The 25,257-nt window shown below is 36.5% G+C and overlaps 2 protein-coding genes across 7 annotated transcripts in view; both read right to left on the reverse strand.

Annotated features, from left to right (window-relative positions):
* LOC135470855 (slit homolog 1 protein-like) overlaps positions 1–2,898 on the reverse strand; it is a 51,092-nt gene extending 48,194 nt beyond the window's left edge. The window contains exons 1-4 of the mRNA XM_064749902.1: positions 2,851–2,898; positions 2,605–2,662; positions 2,328–2,459; positions 341–448 (exon numbers count right to left, since the gene is read on the reverse strand). Coding sequence (XP_064605972.1) covers positions 341–448; positions 2,328–2,459; positions 2,605–2,662; positions 2,851–2,898 — 346 coding nt within the window. The remainder of the gene's footprint in view (positions 1–340; positions 449–2,327; positions 2,460–2,604; positions 2,663–2,850) is intronic.
* The window catches only part of LOC135471796 (centrosome and spindle pole-associated protein 1-like), a 57,191-nt gene continuing 32,251 nt past the window's right edge, over positions 318–25,257 (reverse strand). For 3 of the 6 annotated variants that reach the window (XM_064751146.1, XM_064751141.1, XM_064751142.1), the window contains 26 exons: positions 24,494–24,624; positions 22,545–22,620; positions 22,130–22,216; positions 19,656–19,755; positions 19,360–19,374; positions 16,989–17,085; positions 16,114–16,356; positions 15,424–15,570; positions 15,110–15,195; positions 14,269–14,335; positions 13,643–13,766; positions 13,384–13,433; positions 12,938–13,035; positions 12,278–12,450; positions 11,933–11,986; positions 11,422–11,571; positions 10,902–11,057; positions 10,449–10,502; positions 6,913–6,963; positions 5,133–5,204; positions 4,750–4,798; positions 4,255–4,343; positions 3,448–3,504; positions 2,851–2,978; positions 2,328–2,459; positions 318–448 (listed from right to left, as the gene is read on the reverse strand). In XM_064751146.1, the coding sequence (XP_064607216.1) occupies positions 2,970–2,978; positions 3,448–3,504; positions 4,255–4,343; positions 4,750–4,798; positions 5,133–5,204; positions 6,913–6,963; positions 10,449–10,502; positions 10,902–11,057; positions 11,422–11,571; positions 11,933–11,986; positions 12,278–12,450; positions 12,938–13,035; positions 13,384–13,433; positions 13,643–13,766; positions 14,269–14,335; positions 15,110–15,195; positions 15,424–15,570; positions 16,114–16,356; positions 16,989–17,085; positions 19,360–19,374; positions 19,656–19,755; positions 22,130–22,216; positions 22,545–22,620; positions 24,494–24,624 (2,235 nt within the window). In that variant the 3' untranslated portion in view covers positions 318–448; positions 2,328–2,459; positions 2,851–2,969. The remainder of the gene's footprint in view (positions 449–2,327; positions 2,460–2,850; positions 2,979–3,447; positions 3,505–4,254; positions 4,344–4,749; positions 4,799–5,132; positions 5,205–6,912; positions 6,964–10,448; positions 10,503–10,901; positions 11,058–11,421; positions 11,572–11,932; positions 11,987–12,277; positions 12,451–12,937; positions 13,036–13,383; positions 13,434–13,642; positions 13,767–14,268; positions 14,336–15,109; positions 15,196–15,423; positions 15,571–16,113; positions 16,357–16,988; positions 17,086–19,359; positions 19,375–19,655; positions 19,756–22,129; positions 22,217–22,544; positions 22,621–24,493; positions 24,625–25,257) is intronic. The other 3 variants (XM_064751143.1, XM_064751144.1, XM_064751145.1) reach the window with 3 other exon arrangements.

Consider the following 25,257-nt stretch of genomic DNA (forward strand, 5'->3'; position numbering starts at 1 on the left):
TTTGTGGGTGGTAAATAAGAAAAGCAACACATCCCTCTTATATAAGTAGGAGATCCTAATAAAACTGCAAGATGTACTGGACTGTTACAAGAAGAAGCTGGCCCCCGGGATCACAATGCGATTTTAGACTTACTTCAAAGTTTTAATCATTAAACTTTGTGTCTTCCTGTCCCTTGTTTAAGCAGAAATTGGTTTTACAATCACTTGGCCAAAATTTACATTTTCAAGCATATATTATGGCCATGTAGCATTAGAAATAAATAACACTTTTAAAGTCATTCGAAATTTTGACTGAAGTCTACAATATCTGTTTGATCACGAGGCATGTGTTTAAACAAACCTATAAAAGCACTGTCAGATTGGAGTAGGGCCTGGGGAGTGTCAGGTTCCTTTCTGGTCAAGCCCAGGTCATGGGGTGCCATATTTGGCAACTCTTGCTCATATACACCTGGTAACATAAGTGATTAAGAGTCTGACTTCCCACTGAAATGCTCTATTCTGGTATCAAAATAAAAAACATTACCCTTAAATTGGTTCACATGAAAGACAGAAGCAAAACGTGAAATTAACTGCCTACATGTATATTCTGTATATACTACATGTAATTTTAAAAGTCCTCAAATGGCTTCACAAGTTGAGCCCGTGCAAATATTAAATGCTATAACCACCAGCTATTAACAAAGCTAAACTTTATTTATCATTAATACATATTAGACTCTCTACTATTAGATATTAACAAGAAGCAGCTTGAAACATTGTTTTCATATGGTAAATGACCTAAAGTTTCGCACACAAGTTCCTGTCAGTTAATTTCGCACAATCTGAGTTGGCGGCGGGACAACAGAAGAGTGAGAAAGTATTAAGACAGGCTATGTCTATTACAAACCTTTAAATTCCAAACACTGTCTGAAAGCATGACCGCTCGCAAACAAGGTACGTACATGCACAATGCACACTGCAGACGAACTGACTGTTCGGGTCAGGCCTACATGGAAGGCACCGTTATCTAGTGAACCGTTGCTGAGAGCCCTCATTATGCAACGACTAGGTGTACAAATTTAAATGAATATCGCGAAGCAATATCTGTTATCAGCTTCCAGTGTCCATGTAATTCCAATTTAGCATGTCAATCTACATGCACACTTTGTTTCTTACAGTCGGAACTGTCCTCCTATTGCAGAAGAGTTCCTTTCCCTGCGTTTTTACATCAGGAACCTCCATTAAACACAGAAAACATACTCAATGTGATGTATCCGAAAACTACCACCATTTACTTTTACCCTTTTTCGGCAGCACTGTGTTCAAGTCCGGTATATCGGGAGACAGGATTTGTTTGAGTTGTTATCACAGTAGTAGTTCGCACAACATCGTCACTGGTTTTATACACAAAATGTTTTATGATATCTAGTATACTTTTTTGCACAGATATGACTTACATGTCACCAGCGACAGGTAAGATTATTGTTTTGCCTTTTGCCAGCAAAAATCAAGTGGTCAATAGTGATGGTAACTGGCTTGTATGTAGATGAACCCAATATGTATGAGTAAAATTTCATCTGAGGGGACTTCATTTAATATTAAGCAAATTATGTATTCATGTTTACCAAATATGGGTGGAAGTTGACAGTCTTTCAAATTACAACAGAATGAACAAGAAATGGTTAGCTGCAGTGGTACAAACCAACGTGTGTAAGTGTCGCTCTGATTGCAATTTGACATCTTCACCTTGTTTGCTGGTAGGCCTAGTTTGCAAGTACGGATTTGCAGTGTGTTAAATTCTGCTACAGCTTTGTATAGTTAGAGTGCTGTAGTATTTGACATGACCATCCACATGCGTAAAACTACTGAGTAGTCACACTTAATTTCCACCCAAAATTCCAAAATTTTCTCCCAAATTCCCATTTATCACAAAATACTGATAATAAACAAAAAATGTCCTAAAATTATGATTAAAACTGAGGAAAACATGAAATGAATGTGAGCTTGTTTGTAACATTTTTGAACTGTGTATATAATCCCCTGACTACCGCTGATTCTCTCCTGCGGCGCTCAGTCAGTAACATCCACAACTAATGCAATGAATCCTGGGATACTTTTCCTAGTCCCTTGGCGAAACTTTAGGTCATTTTCCGTAAATTTAGTCATCATCACATTACATGTGAAGTGGCAGGGTAAATACTGTTCCAGATGGAAATATCCCAGAAATGGCTGAGTTTATTCACTGTCATGAATACACAAATTCTGTGAAAGTTTAAAACTAATTATATTCAGGTATGGAATTCATATTGCCTGTTGCCCTCGAAAAAGCTGATGCAGACTAGCCTTACTTCTGTAGGCTTGGTTCCTCAGGGCATCCTCCTGCTTCTGTATGAGAGCCAGCTGTTGAGCCTCCAAGTCTAAGTTAGTCTGAGGGGTCTCTGGATAACTCTCACGCACTCCACGCCGGGACTCTGATCCTCCTGATGAACAGGGAATACCGCAATTATACTTTAAAATTCAACTCAAGAATTGGGAACCTTTCCACTTGGGCATTGCCTTTTTTTTTTTTTTTTTGGCATCAAAACAAATCGTTTGCCATGAAAAACATTGAATTTGGTTATTTACTTTTTTCTCCATATTTACAGAGTTTAACACACCGATTTCCTGTAGGTTTTGCATACACCTGTAAATTTACACAATAACATTAAAAAAATCGATAGCTTATAAATTCATCAGCTTTTGATTTCCACCTGTTCCCAGACAGGCACACAATTATTTCAACGTATTAAATGCGTCTTCAATTGACAAGATGATCAGCTTATTATGTCTATTTACACAGCAGTTTTCCGGCTATGTGATGGAGAAACAAACCTTTATGTTTGAGGTAATTAAACTCCTTGATGTTTGACGTGCTGGCATTATCAGGAGGTTGTCGTCTAACACTAACAGGGGCACGGTTTCGTGCCCCTTCAAAAATATCAAATTCAGGTTCACGTCGCCTGAAAATAAAATGACAACAATAAACCCATTGCACATGGTGACAATGAACATTTTCACAGCACAGTGTGACTCTTCACCCACGTTTTGAAATATTCCGCAAAAAATTCTCTGTGGAAAGGATTTTTTTCCTGTGAATTTACAAACTTGTAAATATTCATCCATGTAAAAATATTTAAAAAGTTATGAAATGAAAGATGTTTTTTTTATGCCAAAAAGCTGAATAAATTGACTTAGAAAAGGAAAATTATCTCTCCCTCTCATGGCTTCTTTCACAAAGATATTACACTTTAACCAGAGTTACTCCATATGGTTATCATATTTGTATCTGTATTGTGTATAAGTAAACTTGGGAAACCTCGACAGTTTTATCCTACAATGAAGCTTTTATATTTGGGGGAAAGGGTTTTGGGCCACTTAACATCCAACCCCAAGTTTTTAAATACCCTAAAAGACTGCTATAAAACTCACGGGACTACTGGGGGGTCTCTGTACAACCAGCCTGGGGTCATAAACTTCGTAGTCATTCTGAGAAAAAAATGAATGTTAATGCTTTCAAAGACAGAATTAGATTTTCAAGAGCCAAACTCAAAAGACACACATCACAGCAGCACCAATAATTAAGCCAAATAGAGCTCTTGGTGATGTAAAGGATAATTTCACCTCCAGTTCATCTTCTTTTTATATATACATGTGTTTTCTTTACAAGACTGAGTTCATTTCAACACTGTTCTATTAATATTTCACTTATACAAGTGCACTCAGCTTCATGGATAGTGCTCACAGTGAAGTATCAGCCTTTAGCAGGCAACTGATAAACTTACACATACACTACAAACTCTGTTATGGATGGATCCAACACATTTTATGTGTTCGATACCCTTCTCATGACAACACCACTTTTCATTCCATTCCCGGAGAAAACAATGAGGAACTGGTAAAACTTCTTCCGGCTATATCAAGACAGTCCAAAGCTGTGAACTCATTTGTTCTTTCCTTTTTGTCACAATCGTCAGTGTACGTGTGCTCATAAAACATACATGAAGTACACGTGTACTGAAGCATCATAGCGGAAAACGATGCTTTCTACTGTCATTTGGGACTGTCTGTGTAGCTCGTCCTTGAGTCTCCCATTATAATGTCTCCTACTTATGATTGGTCACTTGCGTGTTCTTGACTGACAGTTTGGACAGGTCTATTGCCCAGAGAGCAATGCAGGCGGGGAAATCTCAAGGATGCCCTATGTGGAGTTTGGATTAAGGACAAACTTAATTCTACCTTTTGGTGATCTAAAGCATTTTCCACACGAGCCCGCTCAGTCTGAAGTTGTCTTCTCATGGCTGCTAGCTGGTTCAGTACATCAGCACCTGGAACAAGAACAACAAACAAGACTGAGAACACATACATTTACAACAGTTAAGCTCAACACAAGGTAATTAAGGTCTTATTTCAGTTGTGTGCTGATATATTGATATCTATATGAATGTTCCATTTTAAAGACTTTTTCACTAATAAGATGGTGGTAAGCTTTACAGGTGGAGAGAATAGAAGTACCTGGTTTAAACCACAAGCCCGAGTGGAAGGTACAAGATGAACAAAATAATTTTGACATGAGGAAAGTAACTATTTGTTTACATCAATTACAGAGTAACTTCATTCTGTAAGTGCCTTGTGGCATGACTTTTCAATTTGAGGCAGGTAAATTGTTGAAAATAAACCACAATATTTAATTTAATTGAACTAGGGATGGAAGATGTAAAGATGGTTACTCACTGCTAGCTCTCGGAGGTCTGCTCTCGGCAGCCATGGAATCTGGGGCCTGCTGTAACATCAAGCCCAAAAATATGGTCAAATATAAGCAGTTAAAATAAAACAAAAACATGTTTAAATTGGCTTTCAAAGTATAATTTTTGCTGATCTAGATGTACATGTATCTGGCAATTTGTACAAAAAACATGAAAAGCAGTTTTCTCACACACAGCTCTTTCAGCAGGAAAAAATTTCTAATGAAACATTCAAAGGTGAATGTTTATTATGTTACAAGAGACAAAAAAAAATATATTTTTTTTTATTCTGTTGCACATGCACAATCGTGTGTTACATTCTTGATTGATACTAGCAGTATGATTTTTAACTACGTAAGTCTTCAACATTACCTGTGTTTTAGGAGGAGCAGGAGCACTATTTTTGCGCAGGGCTGGAACAACTGGTGAGTTCCCTCGCTGTTCCTGTCAACAACAAACAGTAGCCTAATCACATCACAACTCCATCAGTTTACAAACCTGTACATGTGAACATACATGTGCTGCCCAGCTGGCTTCCCAACAGGATCTATGCATGGCAAGAGGAAAACCTCAAGGGAAAAAACAAAACAAAAATCAAGAATATTTCACTTATATGAGGGCCATTAGCATTATGGTGGGAGGTAACCGGGCAGCGAAACCCATGACCGTCTGCAGGCCTTCCCACGTATGGTATACCCCATTGTACAGGAATTCAATGGGGTATGACATTTCAGCAGATTAACATCGGACAGACAGACAAGCTCACAAATGTAAACTAATTTTGACCCCAACAATTTTTTTCTTACTGGCATATTTTGCCATGCTCACAGAATGTATCATTTATATGAATGTGGTCTACAGGTGAAGGGAAAAGTCAAAGATGACAGCAAGGAACCTAACAATGGTTTTAGTCGATCAACAGGGGTAACACAGCAGTTTCTCTGAATTGAAACAGGTTCTGCTTTTCTGAAACCAAAGCTTTCAGCTGTGTTCAGGTGCATCAGTCTATGAGTGCGTGCTTTCAGCTGGCCAAAAGTTCATTGTGATGCATCACATGCAACAGGTCAAGTGACAGACACATTGCTAGGTTAGAGTACACAGTAGTCGACCTACATGCACTGAGTCTGATCAGACAATACTAGGTAATCACAATCACCAGGTTTTCTCAAAATTGTCAACAAAAGTGTCAATTACGTCTAGTTTGTCTATTGTCTATTTGGACCCAGATGACTGGGTCACAAGCTGATTTACAACCAGCTATAAATATGCAACACATACATTAAAGTACTCTTTGTTTAAGGCTGGTAGCCACAGGTCCCAGTCAAAGGTTTGTATGAGACCACATGGACGTTAAGCCTTGCAAGAGGTGAGACAGGTAAAAAAAATGTGAGGTTTATGAACTAAATGACAATTAGTCAATCACAAAACAATTTTATAATACAAGAACAAGATTGCACCTGGGGTGAATAAGTTTTACGACATGAATATATATGTATATTGTAAGTTTACATTCATCTCCACGATAAGAATCAAGGATTTGTGCTGCTTATTCAAGACTGCAGACATCAGGGCATTTGCTGTTTTACTTGTGTCAACGCCCTTTACACAGAGACACAAAGGTGAAAACACTGTCTAGATAACATGGGAGAATACAAAACTCTGCTTCAAGGCCTAAGTCCAAAACCAGGTTTTGTAGATGTAGATACACATGTAGGTTGTTCTGTTGTCTAACATCGTATAATTTTCTGGTTACTATTAACTGTACTTCTCTAAATCTTGTCCAATGTTGTTCACTTCCGTATACCTTCCCATGTTATCTTTCACTTCATTGTCATTAACCACCAGAAAACATCTCATCAGTGGATAAGACAGATGACACGAGACAGATATCTTACATGTACACTTTAATGTTACTCAAGCATACCACTTGAGTGGATAAACCCAGATTCTCACGTTAAAGATGCTTATGTTTGTTGTTACCATTTCCCATCTTAATGACAAATTTGTTCAGGTATAGCAATGGAAGAAAACTTTTGAAACATCTGATTTTACATAAACAGTGCTGCATGTCTTGTCCTTTAAATGGTCAAAGGCACAGAAACAAGCTGTAAAAGTCAGCAGTAAAGATCACATAGAGGAACAGTGTGGTTACCAGATTTAGATGTGAAAGCATTGCAGTGGCATCAATAGAGGAGTCTTCATCCTAGAAAGCAAAATGTTAAAGCACTTGAAGCCAAGACAGAAGCTATAGTAAATATATGGGACAATTAAAAAGGCTGGAGCAAAAGTAAGACAGACATACTTGTACAATGTATACAGGTATGATCAAAAGAAAAAAAGTCAGCTATGTGTATTACAGTGAGAGCTTTATGCATAAACATATCTGTAGCATCATAATTTTTATGCAAGAAGGACTTTTTATCTGAAAAACCTCACATAGAAACTCATTCACTTAAGTACCGTTGTCTCAACATGTATTTATGATATACTTGTGAAAAATTCAAAATTCAAAATCAGTCAATATTGCAATACTTGCACTTAACTGATCTGCTTTGTAATTTTGCAGGTGTAACATCCATATTTTATGTGTAGAAAGTTGTCTAATAAATCTCCAAAATTATCTGAAGTCCTTCAGAATGTCTTGTTCTAACACCAAGAAACCTATTTATCTATAAAAATATTCAGCTTCAAGGATAAAAAGTTCAGGGAGTAATTTCAAATTGGCTTTCCTTTGTTAAAAGAGACTTAAAGGATTTAAGAATGCTTTACTAGGCAATACTGTTTTATTTTTTAACTTTCTTCCTTTTTTCACACAACAAAAATATGTTGTTTCAATTAAACTTGTACAAAAAAACTCTTCTCTAATGAATTGTCTTGCACCAAAATATGCTGATTTATTGAATCTATGTATTTGGTTAAATGGTTAAAACTCTGCTGATAAAAGCTTTGTTATCATTTCAATATAACATCAAGGAGGAAATGGAAGATGATAATTTCAAGCAAGATACAAGTTGTAGGATGTAGGATCACACCAGACCTCTTAAATCAGCTCAGTAACACAGCACTAAATTTGTAAAAAAAAGGAAGTCGTCACACTGAATTTTAAAATACTCACTGATTCTCGCTTTCAACTCGGTTACATTAGAATAAAATGATAATGTAATTTACAATAAAATTTTTGTTTGTTTTAACTTTATTATGAAACCCACACATGGAAAAATCAATATATTTTGGTGACAAGTTCAACAGAATAAAAAAATAAATAAACAAACAAAAATAAGTAAGAAAATTTGCACAAAAAATATACATCTATATTACACACCAACTTTTGTTGCCACTTCGGCCATAGTAATACCATTAACGATTCCATTTCATTTTAATTCTTCATTGTACAGACTAACATTTAAAATCCTTTCTTCATTACCAACAAAATCTTGGAGTTAAGTTTATGTATTTCTTTTTTAGTTTAGTTGACATTCAATGCAAAATATATCACATTTTCATTGTAGGTTAAACTATGTTTATTTTCGCCCTTTAGTATCGTCATGCAAGTCATGATGCATCTTGGTGGAATCCGTAAATAAATCCAGGTGTTAAAGCAAACGTACCAGACTATCTACGTGACTAATGCTGCAACCAACTCTATTAAACAGGTTTGAAAAAATATATATAGAGTATTTAAGAAAAAATATGTTTCCCATATTGATGTATGGCATGTGAAACTAAAAAAGTTGTTGTACATGTCTAGTGCATAAATTTTTCAACACTACACAGCATACACTAAATGAATAAATACTATTACAGGTTAAGCAATACACATAAGATTAAATCAGTTTCCTGTGTTTCACACGATTTGAATACTGCACTAGACTAAAGAAACATTCATAACATCACACTGCAAATGTCTGTTTAAGTTAATATTTAGTAAGTTCAAAGATACAAGCAGATGAAATCTAGCAGCTATGGCATGCACTTAAATGAGACCTACTGAACAATTATACATGTATATGTATGTAAATTTTTATTTTTATTATACTTTTCACAGCATTTCTGATAAAAATCCACAAGATAATGACTCATGCAATGTACAAAGTTCTACATGTAATACTTTAACATTATTTTTAAGAGGGATGAAACAGTGAAATTTCACCCACTGTCACATTTGCACCAAATCATTTAGTGACTCAAACTTTTAGATTTGCACATGCATGGACAAATTTTGCAACCAACAAATAGTAGAGGGACTAAGTGCAATATCTAACTGGTTTTAATTATAATGAATGTCAGACAGCCAAAGAGCTTACTGGCTGGTTCCCAATGCCAGCATGCAAAGATCTGAATAAATGGTTATGGGTTACACATACAAAGTATCAGCATTGTTTTTTTACGGGATAAAATGCTATCCTTTTACAAAGGTCCCATGGATCAGACCAAAAATTAAGAAGCCATCAGACATGATGGCAATAGTGATATCTATCAAAACAACTTTTATGTAGGAAGAGTTGGTATGGCTGGCGCTAAGCTCCAGGGAGCTCATTATTGATAGAAATATGCATAAAATATAGGGGTAATTTTGATAAATAAAATACGATCCCAAAAAGAAAATTTTTCCACAATGTTTTGGGAATGTTTCCTTTCATTCTCCTCATAAACATAATCTTGATTTAGAATTTCTTTTCATGTATCCTGCACTGCCACATCTGCAATATTTGCACGTAAAAGATACTATGCCATATTAATTTATAAAGGAAGCAATTTTTCTCATTTCAAAAAAAAATCCATTGAAAATCATTCCAATGAGATATACAGATATGTACTTCGTGAATGGCATAAATTGTATATACATGAGTTATTTTAGCAATAGACAAATACCGAAGGGATAACATTGTGAATTAGTAGTGCAATGAGAATAGTAGTACAAGGGGTTGGGGGGGGGGGGGGGGGGTGGTGGTATGGGGTCAGTGACAATGACAAGGTTACTGGTGATCTTTCAAACTCAACAACTTATGATACTCACATGCATCATATTAATCATAATTCATAAACCAAGCACATTCTTGTGTGTTACACATACCAGTAAAACAACCATGACCAAGAAAAATGTATCAACCCTAAAAGTCTTTAACAAAAAGGAGGCAAAAGGTACATTTCTTCTATGTTATTTGTGATGGGTCTTACTTCATTGAACCTAATGTAGTCTTGAGATAGAGAAATGAGTTTGTTCTTTTTGAAATTAGAACAAAGATGTCATTTTGTCTACTTCTAATTCTTAAACCCCAAGTCATTTGACAGGGTAATTTCTAATCTAGAACTTACTATTACTGACAAGTGAGTACACATATTTACAGAGAGTGGACTCTGGGGGTGACTGTCTATTACCAATCAGAAATATATCATTCAGTACATCAACAAACCAAAATATGTCAGGTTTTTGTCTCTATGCATCTTCGGTATATTGAAACAAGCCCTTTTTGCCACCTTTTTTGATAGATCGCTGTGTAGGATTTGTATGAAACAAGATAATAACTATGGGATATAAGGTACATGTTCTTGTATGTGTGCACACCCAAAATACATGTTTATTAGAAAACAGTGAAACCCACACCACTGAAATACATGTACATGAAAGTATCAAATGACAGTCAAAAAACACAGCTTCATGCCTCATTGCCAATAATATTGTTTTACCATAGCACGTTTACTTTTCACTGCTGGTACAGGAGGTGAACTTGGTCGGTCGGCCTGAAAACAAGTAGTTTAAACTGCACATAGGGCTGACATTATCAATATGAAACCTAGCTCCTGTAGAAGCCATTATTTTGTGCACTTACATCATCACATGGTGAAATATCTGATAGTTATGTCAACATTTCAGTCCTTTCAGTATAGGTTGCACAGTTTCATTTTACTTACATACTTATTTCATTGGTGTTTAATGCTGCCATCAGGACTCGGTGGTAATTTTTATGGGTAGAGGAAAACTAAGTGCACAGCGTTAACCACTGCCCTTTGACCGTCCTAAACCTATAGTCAGGGGCCAATCAGCAGTCACAAGAACAAAGCCTCAGCCAATGGTGCTAGCAAGGGGTCCCAAACAAGAGCTGCCGAGTTTTGTCTCAGCATTGGTCTACCTGTACTTACATTTGACTGAAGTTCCCTTTCCCGAGCCTTCCGTTCCTCTTCCTGCCTTTCTCTGAGCTCCTGTAGCTTACGTTCTTCTTGCTCCTTGCGTTGTTCTTCAGCTTGTTTTCTCTTTTCTTCGGTCAGCTTACGTATTTCTTCGTTTTTTCTTCTTGCCTGCACGATATAAATAGAACGTCAACCTCTTCACACTGAAAGCTCATCTGCAAACGTGTACATTCCAAACGACTTTCCATGTAATACTGATTTTGTCATAGATTTGCAGGTGTGTTTTTGTCACTATATAAACAATGATCCATCCAGGATCATCTATACTTAAAATGTCATCAGAACCAGGAATATCTATACTAAAAATGACATTCTGCAGCATCAGGAGGTCAGCAACAATGTGTTCTTGAACCGATATTTCAACGCTATAAGTTCAGATCGCAGAGGCGCTTGTAATTTTGATATTTTAATGCTGTCGTATGTTGGGTCTGCACCATACACCATATAAAATATGGGTCTGTAATTAGTTCACCTCCTCCTCCTTCTCCATCTTCCTCCTCTGCTCCTCCTCAAACTCATGCTGGATCCGCCTCTGCTGCTCCTCCAGTCGCTGGTTCTCTCGCTCCTCCTCTTGTCTCAGCCTTTCTCGCTCCTCTGCCTCACGACGACGCTTGTCCTCAATCTGACACATGCACATAAACACATTCTTTCAAAATTATCTGATTACATGCAAACCTTTCTTGACACAAAAATTGGCAAAAACATATTTAATCAAATAATCTGCATCAAATTTTCAAGAAGTACCATTCACTAATTGAAAAAAATGAGCAGCAAAATCAGAACATTCTTCAACTGATGCCAGCCATAGTACAGCATCCTCCACCTCACCTAACTACCACAACAAGTAACAAAACATGTGTAACTGCACAATACAGCACTATCTGAATCCTACATAATGACGTGACAGCATTTATAGTTGGCCACAAATTTCTAGATGGTATATAATGTCAGATTATGTAATAAGGCCATGAAGTCCTACATACCTGCTGGCGAAGATCATCCTTGTACTTGTCACTGGCTGTCTTTTCCTCATAGGTCTGCCAACAAATTAGAAAAAGTTGGAATTTATCCAGAAGATACAGGGCCTTCCATTCCAGTCAATAAATAAAAACATGGCACATTTTTGTAATACTAACCGCTGATTTACAAACACACCTTTATCCCGTTTTGATTTTATTGTTTATAATGTCAAAATTAGCAGTTGTACTCAACAAAGTGAAAAAAAAATTAAAAACCTTGAAATCCTTGAAGAATCAGATTTGCGACCCATTTCAATCTTCATTTTGGTCAACATAAGATGCCTGCTGTTTTCATTATTCACACAATACCTTAGGTACACCAAATATGCCATGGCCACCTCTAGCATAGGTTGACTCCCCTTGTTGGTTTGGGGGTGGTGATTTGGCCACCAGTCGAGGCGACACAGGTTGAGGTGGCCCACGAGGTGACTGCTTGGTAGGACTATGATCTTGTTCATTTATTCTCAGATGACGTAGATCAGCTATAAACATCCCATTCATTGGGAAAATTAAAGACATAAAGATGATCTCAATACTAATATACTCTCATAATTTCCTGATGTATAGCAAAAAACACAAAAAACCAAACAAAGAACAATATATAAGGGTAAACAGAATGTCAATGTCAATCTAATTACAGAATGTCAATCAAAACCTAGCCTCCTTTACAAAATAAAAAGGGTAACTTTAAATGTAATTAACACACCACATCATATTTCATTGACTGAATGATATTCCCAGGTTTAATCGATCTATTAATGTACTCTAATTTGATTACTGAACATTAAAAAAGATTGGCTAGATTAGATATTTGTGGAGAAAAACATCAATTCAAGTTTGGATTAAACATGTTCAAGACACCAGAGCATTCAACAAGAAACACTTACTCATGACACAGTTGGAGCCGCACATTTTTTCTCATAAGTCATTAGAGCCATGGTGATTCTCAAGTCAGCAAAGTACACTCACCTAAAGTCTGTCCCTGAGAGTCCTTGATGGGAGCCCCACCCCCACCTCGGCCAAAGGGGTTGTAATTTTTGTTCTCTTCTTCCCATTTCCTGTCAAGTCTGCAAAACAAAGGTTCAGTGGCTGATAAGTCCCGCCATTGTGGTATTATGAGACTATTGTGGCAGTGGAACATCCATTCATGAGAATCAATCTTGTTCTCATATTTGGCAATCATCACCTAAAGGCGATCAATAAAATTTCAAGATGCATTTTTCATGCAGCTCTGTTCAGAATTCTATCAAGACTTTAAGGAAACTCTAAATTAATGATGTCCATTTTGCAAGCTTTATTGTGTTGAAAGTTTAATACATCAAACCAGAAACATCAAAAAATTGATGACTCTTAAATTCTCTCACATGCAAATTCAATTTATTCAATAAGCCTACAAATCTGACACAATTTTTTACCTTTCCTGCTCTTCTTTCTCTCTCTTCTTTTTTAACCTCTGTTCTTCAATCTGTCAAAAGTAACATTTGTTACATAATGAACATAATAAATGTTCTGAATATCAGATATTTTCACTGTTTTTACATGTCACTTGATAAAGATTGCTATCAGAATACCTAACCAGTTTGCATAAAACATATTTTACTGTAGCCAGTGAGTCAGTTATTTCACTTATTATCTTCCCATTTAATATGTATACAGTAACTACTTCTCAAGCACCTGTTTTTGTAGTTCTGCCTGGTAGGATTGGGTGTCCTTCTTCTGTTTTGTCCTAACAGGGCCGGGCTCCTCTACAGGAAAAGGCAGAACACTCCGCCGACCTTCAGTCTTTCTAGGGCTCGAACTATAAATAATAATTTTGAGTATTAATGATTTCATAGATTGGGTCTTTAAAAACATGCTTTTTTGATTTGAGAGAAAATCATTTTAAATCTGTACTCATTTCATGGATGGATACACCAGGAGCCAGGTGTACCCCACTCACCTGATGACCATTTGAACATGTAACACAAAGACATGACAGATAATATTCACTAGACAAACACAAGAGATAACAATAAATAGCTCATCTGGTTCAAGGAATAGTGGCCACCAAAACTTGTTCATCAGAATGCACTTTAGAATGAAAACACTTGAAGTTAAGACAGTTTCAGATGTAGCTTGCGCTTGTCTTTCAGCTGACATATATTTTCCTTTAATTGCAAACAATAGTAACGTCAGTCTTAGTTTTCAAAAGTATTACATATCTTCAGAAACTTATTCTGTCCTTCATGCAGGCGCATTTTTTGTGTAAAATACAGAATAATAAGGAAGAAAACTTTATTTGTAGTCGATAAAAGACAGACCTTGGTTCATCAAATTGAACCCTGGTGGTAGTTGGTGCTGCATCAAGAGTAGTAGAAGGTATATCATCTATAATAAATAAAGTATGAATTCATTATTTTCAAAAAAAAGAATGAAAAAAAAAACGCACGCATGTACTTGACAGCTACATTGTATAGTATACACAGTATGTGGGAACTAGAATACTTATGATGATTTACTTCCTTAAAGCATTAGAGCTATGCAGAACTAACTGTAATTTAACTTATTTGTTTTGCAGGTGAATTTGCAGGTGAAATTGCATGTGAAATTACGGATAAATGCCATAATTTGAAAAAAATTCTGTTTTTTTTTTTTTCACAACTGACAAACCATTTTGTGTGAGTGAGTGGGTGCTTGGGGTTTAACGTCGTACTTAACAATTTTTCCATCATATGACAACGAAGGAAACCTTAGAGTGCATGTAATGTGCCTCCTTGTTGCAAGACGGATTTCCACTGCTCTTTTATTTAGTGCTGCTTCACTGAGACGCCTTACCGCAGGCAAGTAAGATGCCCAGCCCCAGCCATTATACTGATACGGGTCAACCAGACGTTGCACTATTCCCTTCATGCTGAATGCCAAGCAAAGAAGTTACAACTTCCTCTTTTAAGGTCTTAGGTGTGACTGAGAATTTCTCACACGTGTACATGCAATTTGAACTATAACACACTAAATACATTGAAATATACAGTTACACATACATTTTTGCGGTTACATGGATGAATACCCTGCAGCTGACTAAAATACATGTGGCCTTATCCAGAGAAAACTGCTCACATGAAAAAAAAACTTGTGAGTGTAGAGTGGAGAGCACAAACTTACTGTATGACTCCAGGGGATTCCTCAAACCAGACAGATGGTAGGCTTCATTCACAGATCCATAATCAGGAACTCTAGATAGATAGGTCCTAGAATGGTTGAAACAAGAAAGGGAAAGGTATGTCACCTGTAAAGTACAACCTCATATCACACTTGATTCATATTCAAAATTATTTCACTTGTTTGGACACAATTAATGGCTTATGGCTGGAAGAACCAGAACTTAACACAAAGGAAACCACAATACCCAGTATAACCTGACAAATCCACTAATAAGCAACCCCGGGTGACCCGGTGTTAATTAATTCAAAGCTTACGAGTTTTCATATCCAGGTGGAGGCTGTGTTCTGATTGGCTGTCTAGGCCTGTCAATCAGTCCTTCCCAGCCCCTGTCCAGGATACCAGTACCTCCACCGCTGTACCCTAAATCTGGTCGTCTCTCCAGTATCGCATCGGTTCTGGAGCTGAAATGTCACCATCGGTTTTTTAAGTGCCTATGAAGTTGTTTATTAATGAAGAACCACAGCAAAATTGGCTATATTTATTAGATTGGATGTGTAATCATGTCCAGCAGTCTCAGGTGAGTGTGCTTTGAGACATGTGTGCTTGGAGTGAAATGTCAAACTTAGAAAAACTTTACAGAAGACCACCTAAACACACTCTTTACAAGCATTGCCGACCAAGAACAGTGGAGGCTGCATAGTCATCAGGATGCCCTGTCATCGAACCAACACCAGCTGAGAGAAGTGCAAGATTTATTTTCATGGGAGAAGACACTTCATTAGTGTAACACAAAATCAATTAAATTACCTCTATGCCTCATTTTGCCCAATTCTGAGAGTTCTTTTGATTTTAAAAAGCAGTTTTCAGTTTTGCTGTAGGATGATATCCAAGTGGTAAAATGTTTCAGCACCAAAAGTAACATTATTATGACCTTTATTTGCCACTAAATAATCTACAACTACAGTTTAACTTCTGCAATTATTTGTCTGCGATATCCGACAAACCTGAGTGAATCCAAGGCATTTAAATATGGATTGATGTCGCTACTACGATGTTGGTAATCTATCCTCTGTGACAGAGGGGGCTCATGATTGAGGGGTCTCTGCAAGTCCCCATTTATCATACCCCTGTCACGTGGTGGTTGCTCTTTTCGAGCCTCTGTCAAAGGAAGTCCCCTCAAACGATCAGGGTCCTTCTCTGGGTCAAAAAAACCTGTGGCATTCACACGCCAGTCATGATCTCTCTCCCTGAAGAAAAAAAAAAGAAGTGGGAGTGAAAATTGAAGGAAATGGTACAAATGAGTGACTTACAAACCTAGCTAATTAATTACCTTTTATCCATAAATTTCATACGTTAGCTCAGCTACATTTAGTTCACAGGTAGGACATAATACTCAGCACATGCACACAGTCATGATTCATGTGACCACGTACATCTTGGCAATTTACCAACATGACGGAGCGGCAAGTAGATGACTGAGTGACATTGTAAAAGATAACATGGGGAGGCACAGGGAAGTGATCAACATTGGATGATATTCTGCAAACTACGGCTGATACTCACTTAAAATTAGGATACATTCTTAGAGCAGTCTGTACAGCATATATAAACATATCTATGCAAGCAAACCTTGTACACAAAAGGGATATGACATCTGCTCCACATGCAATTCATCCACACATCTCCTTGTCAACAGAATCACTATATTTGTCAAATTTCCCATCACCTTCTGATGACCTATCCAGCTAAGTGTATTTGCAAAGTTGTACTTCAATCATCTGATCAAATTATTCAGTGATATTCCATCATGTTTTTGTTACGCAAAATGGACACAATTATGAACTCCAACAAAAGTAACTGGAACTAGTAAACTGATTACCACTTCTTGGCATCTAAATGCTCCTGGATCTGCTGCTCCAGCTCATGACGGTAAGATTCCTTCTTTCGTCGCTTGGCACTGGACGTCTCCTCATGACCTGTCAAAAGGAAAGTACAGACTGTGAAAAATGTCACTGTCTTATCAAACGCCCTATGCCACCATCCCCATAATTATTAAAACAATCCAGTGCTTCTTTCTATTTAACATCTGTGACGTCACATTGCCTTCTGTAATGATGATAATCATTATGGTGATATAATAAACATGTATTTAAATCATTAGGATATGAGGTATTTTACTGCATGGTGTCACAGTTTTATCGCTTATTCATTTATTTATTATAACAGTGTTATATGTGTATAGTTTTGCATTTATGATAGCAGTCAGGTTTACAGGTGGATGTACTGCCTTGGTGGAGACTACCACCCTTTGCCAGGTACCTCACAACCACAGTGATGCAAAACCACAGGCAAAGCCAGTCACAGATGGATGTAAACAGTCATGTCATCAGTTCAGAGCTAAGAGAGCCCAGCAGAAGCCATTAAGTGTATTTCTCCTGGCTAGTAAAGACCCTTTAATTAGCATATCAGCATCTATTCACATATGCCTGCACAATGTAAACCATATCTGTACACGCCTGTCTGAAATTGAATCACTGCCCAAACAAGTTCCAGCCAGTCATAAAGTTACAGGCTTGAGTATATACTCTATTGTTGTAACACTGTGTTTGACAGTCTTGCCACAGACATGAAGACAACATCAACCAGACAATAAATCAAGGAAAATTTGTTGTATATTAATCCTTAGAATGTAATAAAACTGTAGGAGAAAGCATCAAAATTAAATTGTTTTCTTGATAAAGTAAAAGAAAACGTGAGGGTGCACTATCTGAAACTCAAATAAAAACTGTCCCCAAAATTATATATCTTTATTTCCCCTAGTAAATTTTATGCAGTCAAATGTTTCAGCTGTAAGACAGGCCTTTTAGGCCATATTCATAATGCCTTTATGGGCCATGCAGCGAAGTTTATCTGCTTTTCTTCCCCCCCGTCTGAAAGTATGCCTTGCACAGTTTACTAGCCTAATGTTTGTGTCCACAAACAAGCTTTCCAATATTAATACTAGAAATGGAGCACAGGAAAAGTTGTTCAGGGAGTATTTGGAAAGAAAATAAACACTAACCTTATAATTCAAACTTTTAAATTCCTATATTTCAAATTTCAGAAATAGTTTTCCTTGGTCTCAGAACCATACTTATTTAATTCATTTTTTGTTCTCTTTCACTCCAACAGAACCATGCACAAATGTGAAACGTTTGAATCACGCTAAAGTTCTAATCACGACACAGTCAGTGTCTTACAGATCATGCATGAAGTGAACGTTACATATACAAAAAACAAATGGTGAATCTTATTTACTGGACTATTTCAACCAACAGCTCCATACCATTATTCTAATTGCAAAGGAAACGCATACGCTGATCACATACTAAACTTTCTTGATCCTCCATTAAGATCATGTGTATACAGCCAGACAACATTTACAATCAGAAAACAAAGATGGGAAAAAGCCTACTGCTTGCAGTAATGCAACACAAAATTTTATAAGAAAGGACATGAAGGATAGCCCCTCAAAATTGGTCGATATATTATACATGCTTATATTCTGAATGCTGAAGAAATACCGATATATCAGTGAGTTATTCCCCATAACAAAAGAGGAAAATAAGAAAACACGACTGGTCCACAAAAATACTTTTTTATACTTTTTGTTAAATTTAAGTCAGAAGAACATCAAAATTGAGAATCAAAATTTGCCAAAAAAAAAAACCAAAAAAAAACACCACACGTTTCACAGGTTAACAACCTAAAACAATGCCACTTACTCAGATGTTCAGAAAATGAAATTAATTTGAAACTACTTTGTACCATCATCTGGATATGTAAAATACACTGGTGTGCAAGTATACCATTCTGCACTAGTGTTCTAACAAATAAACCAATATGCATGTATTGTATTTCAAGTATTGTCTTTCACCAGTTTAATGAAGCATAATGCAAAATCCTACATTTATTCATATCGTGTGACTGTCACAAATAATAAATACTCTGACAGTGGGTATAACGAAGAGGACAACAAGTCAGCCATCACCCCATTTCCATATTAAAAAACAAAATGGTGCAGTGCAGATACAACTTGATCAAGTAAAACTTGACAATATTGGGATACATAAAGGTCATAAGCAGTATACATACATTTCAATACAAAGGTGTCCACAACTGACACCCAATGCACTGAAGACAATGGTGTAAATACAAGAACAGGTGAGGATGTACATCATAAGGCATGCAAACACTGAATCAAAACCTACCAACTTTCTTTGGATCTGCAACATTCAGAAATGTACAATTACTATGATACTTAGTATGCAGGTACTGATCGTCATGGTTTAACTCCTCCTTTACCCAAACAACAAATATGCTCCCATTAGTCCTCAAAGCGATCGACATTCAACTTTTAACCCAATGAATTTTTGGTGTCCTATTATATGCAGGATTCACTGCTACACGTGAGACTGTAGTTTTAATAAATCCAAGGTTCACCTAAATGTACTACATGTGAGAGTGAATTTCAACCCTGCTTCACCGGCTAGTCGAAACATCTTACCTATCAACAAGGTAGCCTGTGGGTGGTCCGATGGGTCAGGCCTTGAGGGTCTGGGAATGTAGTGAGCCTGACTTTGCTGTGGACGCTGCTGCTGTTGGGCCTATTAACACAGAATATAATATATCTAACACTGAAACACAAAATACAATTACTATATATTTTTCTATCTTCCAGTTATGTCATGAGATTTTTTGATACTCCTGTATTTTTCACATATGCCATGTTATGCCCAGAGCAATCCAACACTCGTAACAAGGTCCCTATTCAAGGCATTAATCTCAGCATACACAAGAACTTATCATGCAAATCCATTCAATGGGTCATACGTTGGTCCCAGTTGCTGATCTCTGTGTGACTTGAAGACAGCAGTTGAGTTGTGTCTTTATTTTGCTTACGCAAGCACTTAGGACCCATCACTACAGTCAAGTTAAGTCTTGTTGCGCTTTAATCTCACATGTATGCCAAGCTTTATGTCATTGGTCAGGGGCCAATTGGCTGCTCTGAGCATTCACCCATCATCTACAGTTTTATGACAAGAGTGACATGGAGAATGTCAGTGCTGCCTTACAGCCATTAGGGGACACTTCCTAAAGTTTTCACCTGGGCTGTAGCATGCCCAACAATGGAGGACATTCAAAACTAATGGATTTACCGCTGTGAATTTTTCTAATTTTATCACTTAACTTTTATGTTATTAAGTACACAGTAACGGTATTCTCAACACTGAAAGGCTGCTACTTTGAAGGATAAAGCTAATACGCTTTGAAATAACATCTTACAGTTAAGTCTTCAACTGTTTCACACAGGGACAAGTGAAAAGAATAATAATATTATCGTTAGTCATTTTGGAACAAAAAGCATATTGAAAATGTTCCATTTTTCATAAAACAGGTTACTTGAAAAGTAAAATATATGTGAATAAAATAACTTTGCTTAAATTGATTTATGGCTTTGCAACAAGCATGAACTACAATATTTAAGTTGCACATTTATAGAGAGAAGAAATACAAAACAGGGCCAGTAACATGATGCCATCAAATAATTTACACAGACAGTGCTAACATGATACAGGTACAAACATGCCACTTGAAATACAATAATCATATTAAAAAGCTATATTAAAAATATGCTAGCTTCTCGGATCATCATAATATATCAAAATGTAACAAGATACACAAGGATGTGCAAATGGAACCAGATATATGCAGACTTGATGTACAAATAGCAACCAGATAAATGTATGCAGGCTTGATGTGAAAATGGAAAAAGATGTACAGCTGCTTTGTGCAAATGTTAGCCAGAAAATTGGTGTCCAGATAGCTCATTAAGTCAATTCCCATAAAAAAAAAAAAAATTAAGTAATCATTCATTAAGTCAGTACGCTTATTAACCACTACACTTTTCCAACACCTTTCATTTTCAGAATCATACAATTTATTGCTTCATCTTTTCTGCCTACTGCTAGTTGTAAGGGCTGAAGAAGTTGAGCACCCAATGTATGAAACATTTTCATGCTGAAACTCAGACATCATATAAACCATATTTTTCTTAACTTTTACTTCAAAGCATCAGAAACATGATAGAAATTAACTGTGAATGCATCCAAAAAATACAAATGGCATCCAAAATATTTCTATGCTGACACTCACGTCACTGTAGAACCATATTTTTTCTCAACATTTATTGAAAAGCATCATAAACATGATAGAAATCAACTGCTAATGCATCCAGAAAATACAAATGTGCATAACAGTTCACAAGCTAGCTACATGATCTACATGTACAATGAGGGGTGCTGCTGAGTTACCTCCCCTGCCTTACCTCGCTCTCTGTGACCGAGTCATCAGCTGCATTCACAAGGCTGTCCCTCATGTTATTTAACTAGGGCAGCATAGAAAGACAAATCTAATATAGCCTTTACTACAGGTTGAGGTTGATTCTAAAAACAGCAATTTATTTTTCCCTTCTTAACATCGCTTCTATATTCTAGTGTTTGAAGTCCTTGTCTTTTAACCTAAAATTATCTGATGTGGAAATGACTTCATGATCATTTGATTATTTAATTTACACAAGAAGCTAACATGGGTTTTGTGACTGGTTTTGACAGCACAGTACCTCCATACATACATCACCCATGGTATAAAGTGAGATTAATGGATACACAAGGAGGAACGAATATTATAGTTTTAAAGGAAAATGCCAAAAAATTTCCCTTCAAATTGTCCAAGCATACTTTATATCTCTACGTACATGTAATCATTAATGAGCCGACTAAAAGCATGACACCTGTAGCCAATCAAAAAACTGCAGTTTAGAGACATTTTTATGCTCCAAGAAGAAAGCTGAAAAGCTTTGTTGTACTTTTATGTGTTTTAGAACACATCCTAGAATGTATATTAAACCAGGAAAAACCCAAACATTTCATGTATCTCTTAAAACAGCAAAAATATTCAATAATCTAGTGAAGGACATACCGCATTATACAGGTCATTTTTCATTCGCTCAGGCCTCAGCCAGTCACCATCTTCAAGCAGACTTTTATCACGATTGGTTCTTGACGGCTATGAAAAGACAATACATTACGTTACTGAATGACAGTCAGACATGTTGTGCTGAGATTTAGATAACATGCAAATAGAACTTCTAGACCATCTTTTGGGGTTATTCAGACAAGCATACACATTTAAAGTACACTCACAAGCACACATTAGGCTTGCAAGCAAATCTTTCAAGGGCTTTGGGTACAAACCGTTTGTTGATGGGTCCAGCCATTAACCTGAGAACCAATGTATTGATTTCAGTATGACACGTTGATGACATGAACACAGAACCAGCAAAGAGTAAATTAAATACTAGTGCAATGAGCAGAAAGTCAACTGTGCCACTTACATCAGATCCGTACAAATCTCTGTCTCTACTGGTCAGTTTAGGATTAGGTCTGGTCAATTCTGGGTCATCATAGCGCCTATTTGTAAGAGAATTACAACAAAACTCAACAAGAGTTCAGGTGAACACAACATATACACCAACATTATGCATTTGTTTTAAATGTATAAAAGAATATCAGCAGCACTGTGGTAAGAAAAACAGCAATGAATACTGACAGACAAAATATAATATAAAAATCGTGGGGGTGTATAAAAACAACTCATGTGATGCAATAAAACTCTGTTAAATGTTTAAATCATTTTTTAAATGCAAAAAAACATTATTTCTTGTTTAATGGTAAACTGAAAAAAAAGGGCAATGTCACTTAATTTAAACCTGGTAGGAGATCCTGATACTGACCTGTCATTTAACCAGATCAAAGAAAAGCCTACTCTCAGCCACTACCAAACCCACAAGAAGTCATCAAAATTTTTAGGTCAGCGGCAACAGTGTCTTACTGAAGTGGCCAACATTAAGCACTGCCATAGACCTGACATCATAATACCAGCTAAGTCAACTTTAATAATCCTTTGTCATGAAATAAGACACAACAACATAACTGACATCATGTACGTCTCCTCAGGCTCATGTCAGTGATTCCCTGCAGTTAAAACCTTTAATGTAGTAACGTTTTATTTAAATATATATGGTATTCAACTTTCACTGTGCATTAATTATCCTCTATATAATTATTCTACTTCACTAAACCAGTCTGTTCAGGGTCCATACACATACATACATGTACAAATAATTTCAATCCATACTAACTCAACATATTTCTTTGCTTTATCATATCAGTGTTAAGAAAACAAATAAAAAATTTATAAAAAAAACATTAGGCTGGATGAAATAAAAACCAACAAATTCCTTAACATTTGAAATTTGAATAGTACATGTTTTTATTTTGTCAGATACTGTACAAGCTCAAGTGCATGCAATAAAAAAATGAATTTACCATAGCTGCATCATTAAAGTGTGGGAGAATATACACACAGTATATTCCTAAAACACAACTGAAGTACATTCCTACAGGTGAATTGACTGATTTAAAAAGATGTTTTTTCAATATGTTTTGTCCCAGTTTCCATATTAGCGGTGTTGTGTCAGAATTGTGCTTCTTTCATATCTTTTGATATGAAGATATGAAGACGCTGGATATATCCATATATATCCAGCGTCTTCATATCTCGCACCAAGAACAAAACATCTCCTTCTGTCCACATCATAACAACCATTCTTAGCCATTTGTCCAATTGGTCAGAAGTTTTCTGTTGGCAACAGCCAGTGGAGATGGCGCATCACTTTTTAACACTGTGACTATCTGAACCATCATTTGACTAATATACCCCGGTAATAAAAAAAAACAAGTTCTATTATAAATGTTTTCATGTTAAATTTTTGGCTTGCAATGAGAGATTATTAAGGACTTTTTTTGATTTATACTCATTCAACAAAAACATTCGGTTATGAAAAACACAATTTCAATGAAATTGAGAACACATCCTCCACCACATGACTAAAACAGCACTATAAACAGGAACCATAAGGTTAATGGCTCTGATTTGGTCAAGCAGTGGATATGACATCAGTGTCACTGAAACTCAACATTAACATAAGACAGCTGAATAAGTGGGTCAATCACAAACAATATACCTTTATAAACTTTAAAACTTCCAATTAATACTGTGACAGGTCTGACCCACATTCACACATTCATATAAATTGAAAATTCAAATTTGCCTGGCAGTTTCGATTTGGAATGCTTACCTGCATATTCGCTTGACTTGGAACAGCTTTCATGTACTGGCAATGGACATCTGCTGCCAGTTGATGGTTTCAAAAAGTATCATATCTGAAAAGCCCATAATACTTGTCCTTGTGAAAATGAATTTCTGCCTGTCAATACTGACCTGTAACGGTTCTCCTCTTGCTGTTTCTTCTGTAGTATCTCCTCATATGTGGGTGTGGCCCAACCCTTTCGCGGTGCAGAGGGTGGCCCATTCTGTAGCCAACTACTGTTTTCATCTGGTCCAAGATGTCCCTACAACATACACAAAAGCGCTTAAATCCACTTATACACTTCTAGTCCAAGCTGACTGACATTTCTCAATCCTGGAAGCAAAAGAAATGAAGTCAGAGAGCCCTCCTACTCCTGAGGGTGGGCATTAGATAACAAATGCTTTGTACGAACGAACAATTCTTAAAGGGATATATGGCTGAAAGAAATTTAGAATTTTTTAGTTGGTTCAGCTAAATACAAAAATGAGTTGCATTAGACTCCTAAACCTCCTGGGTCTATATACTCCTTAAAATTTCAATTAAGAAAAGTAGAAAGGAAACTTCGTCACTCGTCTGAGCTGTCCGCCTAATAACATAACATGCAAATGAGGCAGTGCAAAGATTCCCACAATGCAACATTCACTCATGAATCACACATGTAAACAATATGATAGAATGAAAGAGAATTGTAAGTCTGGTACACCAAATATGATCTTCCATTCTATCGATAATGCATTATAAAGTATTTGCAATTCCAAATGTTTTCTACAGCAGAACTTAAGTTACATGGTAGGCCACATAATTACAACCCAAAACAATGTAAGGACTAGTTTGACATCTGAAGTTCACTAAACATCTCCTAGCGTTGAGACAACAAAGGGAGGTAACCCAGTTA

The sequence above is a fragment of the Liolophura sinensis genome, chromosome 7, assembly GCF_032854445.1.
Source record: "Liolophura sinensis isolate JHLJ2023 chromosome 7, CUHK_Ljap_v2, whole genome shotgun sequence".
In the NCBI taxonomy this organism is placed as follows: Eukaryota; Metazoa; Mollusca; class Polyplacophora; order Chitonida; family Chitonidae; genus Liolophura; species Liolophura sinensis.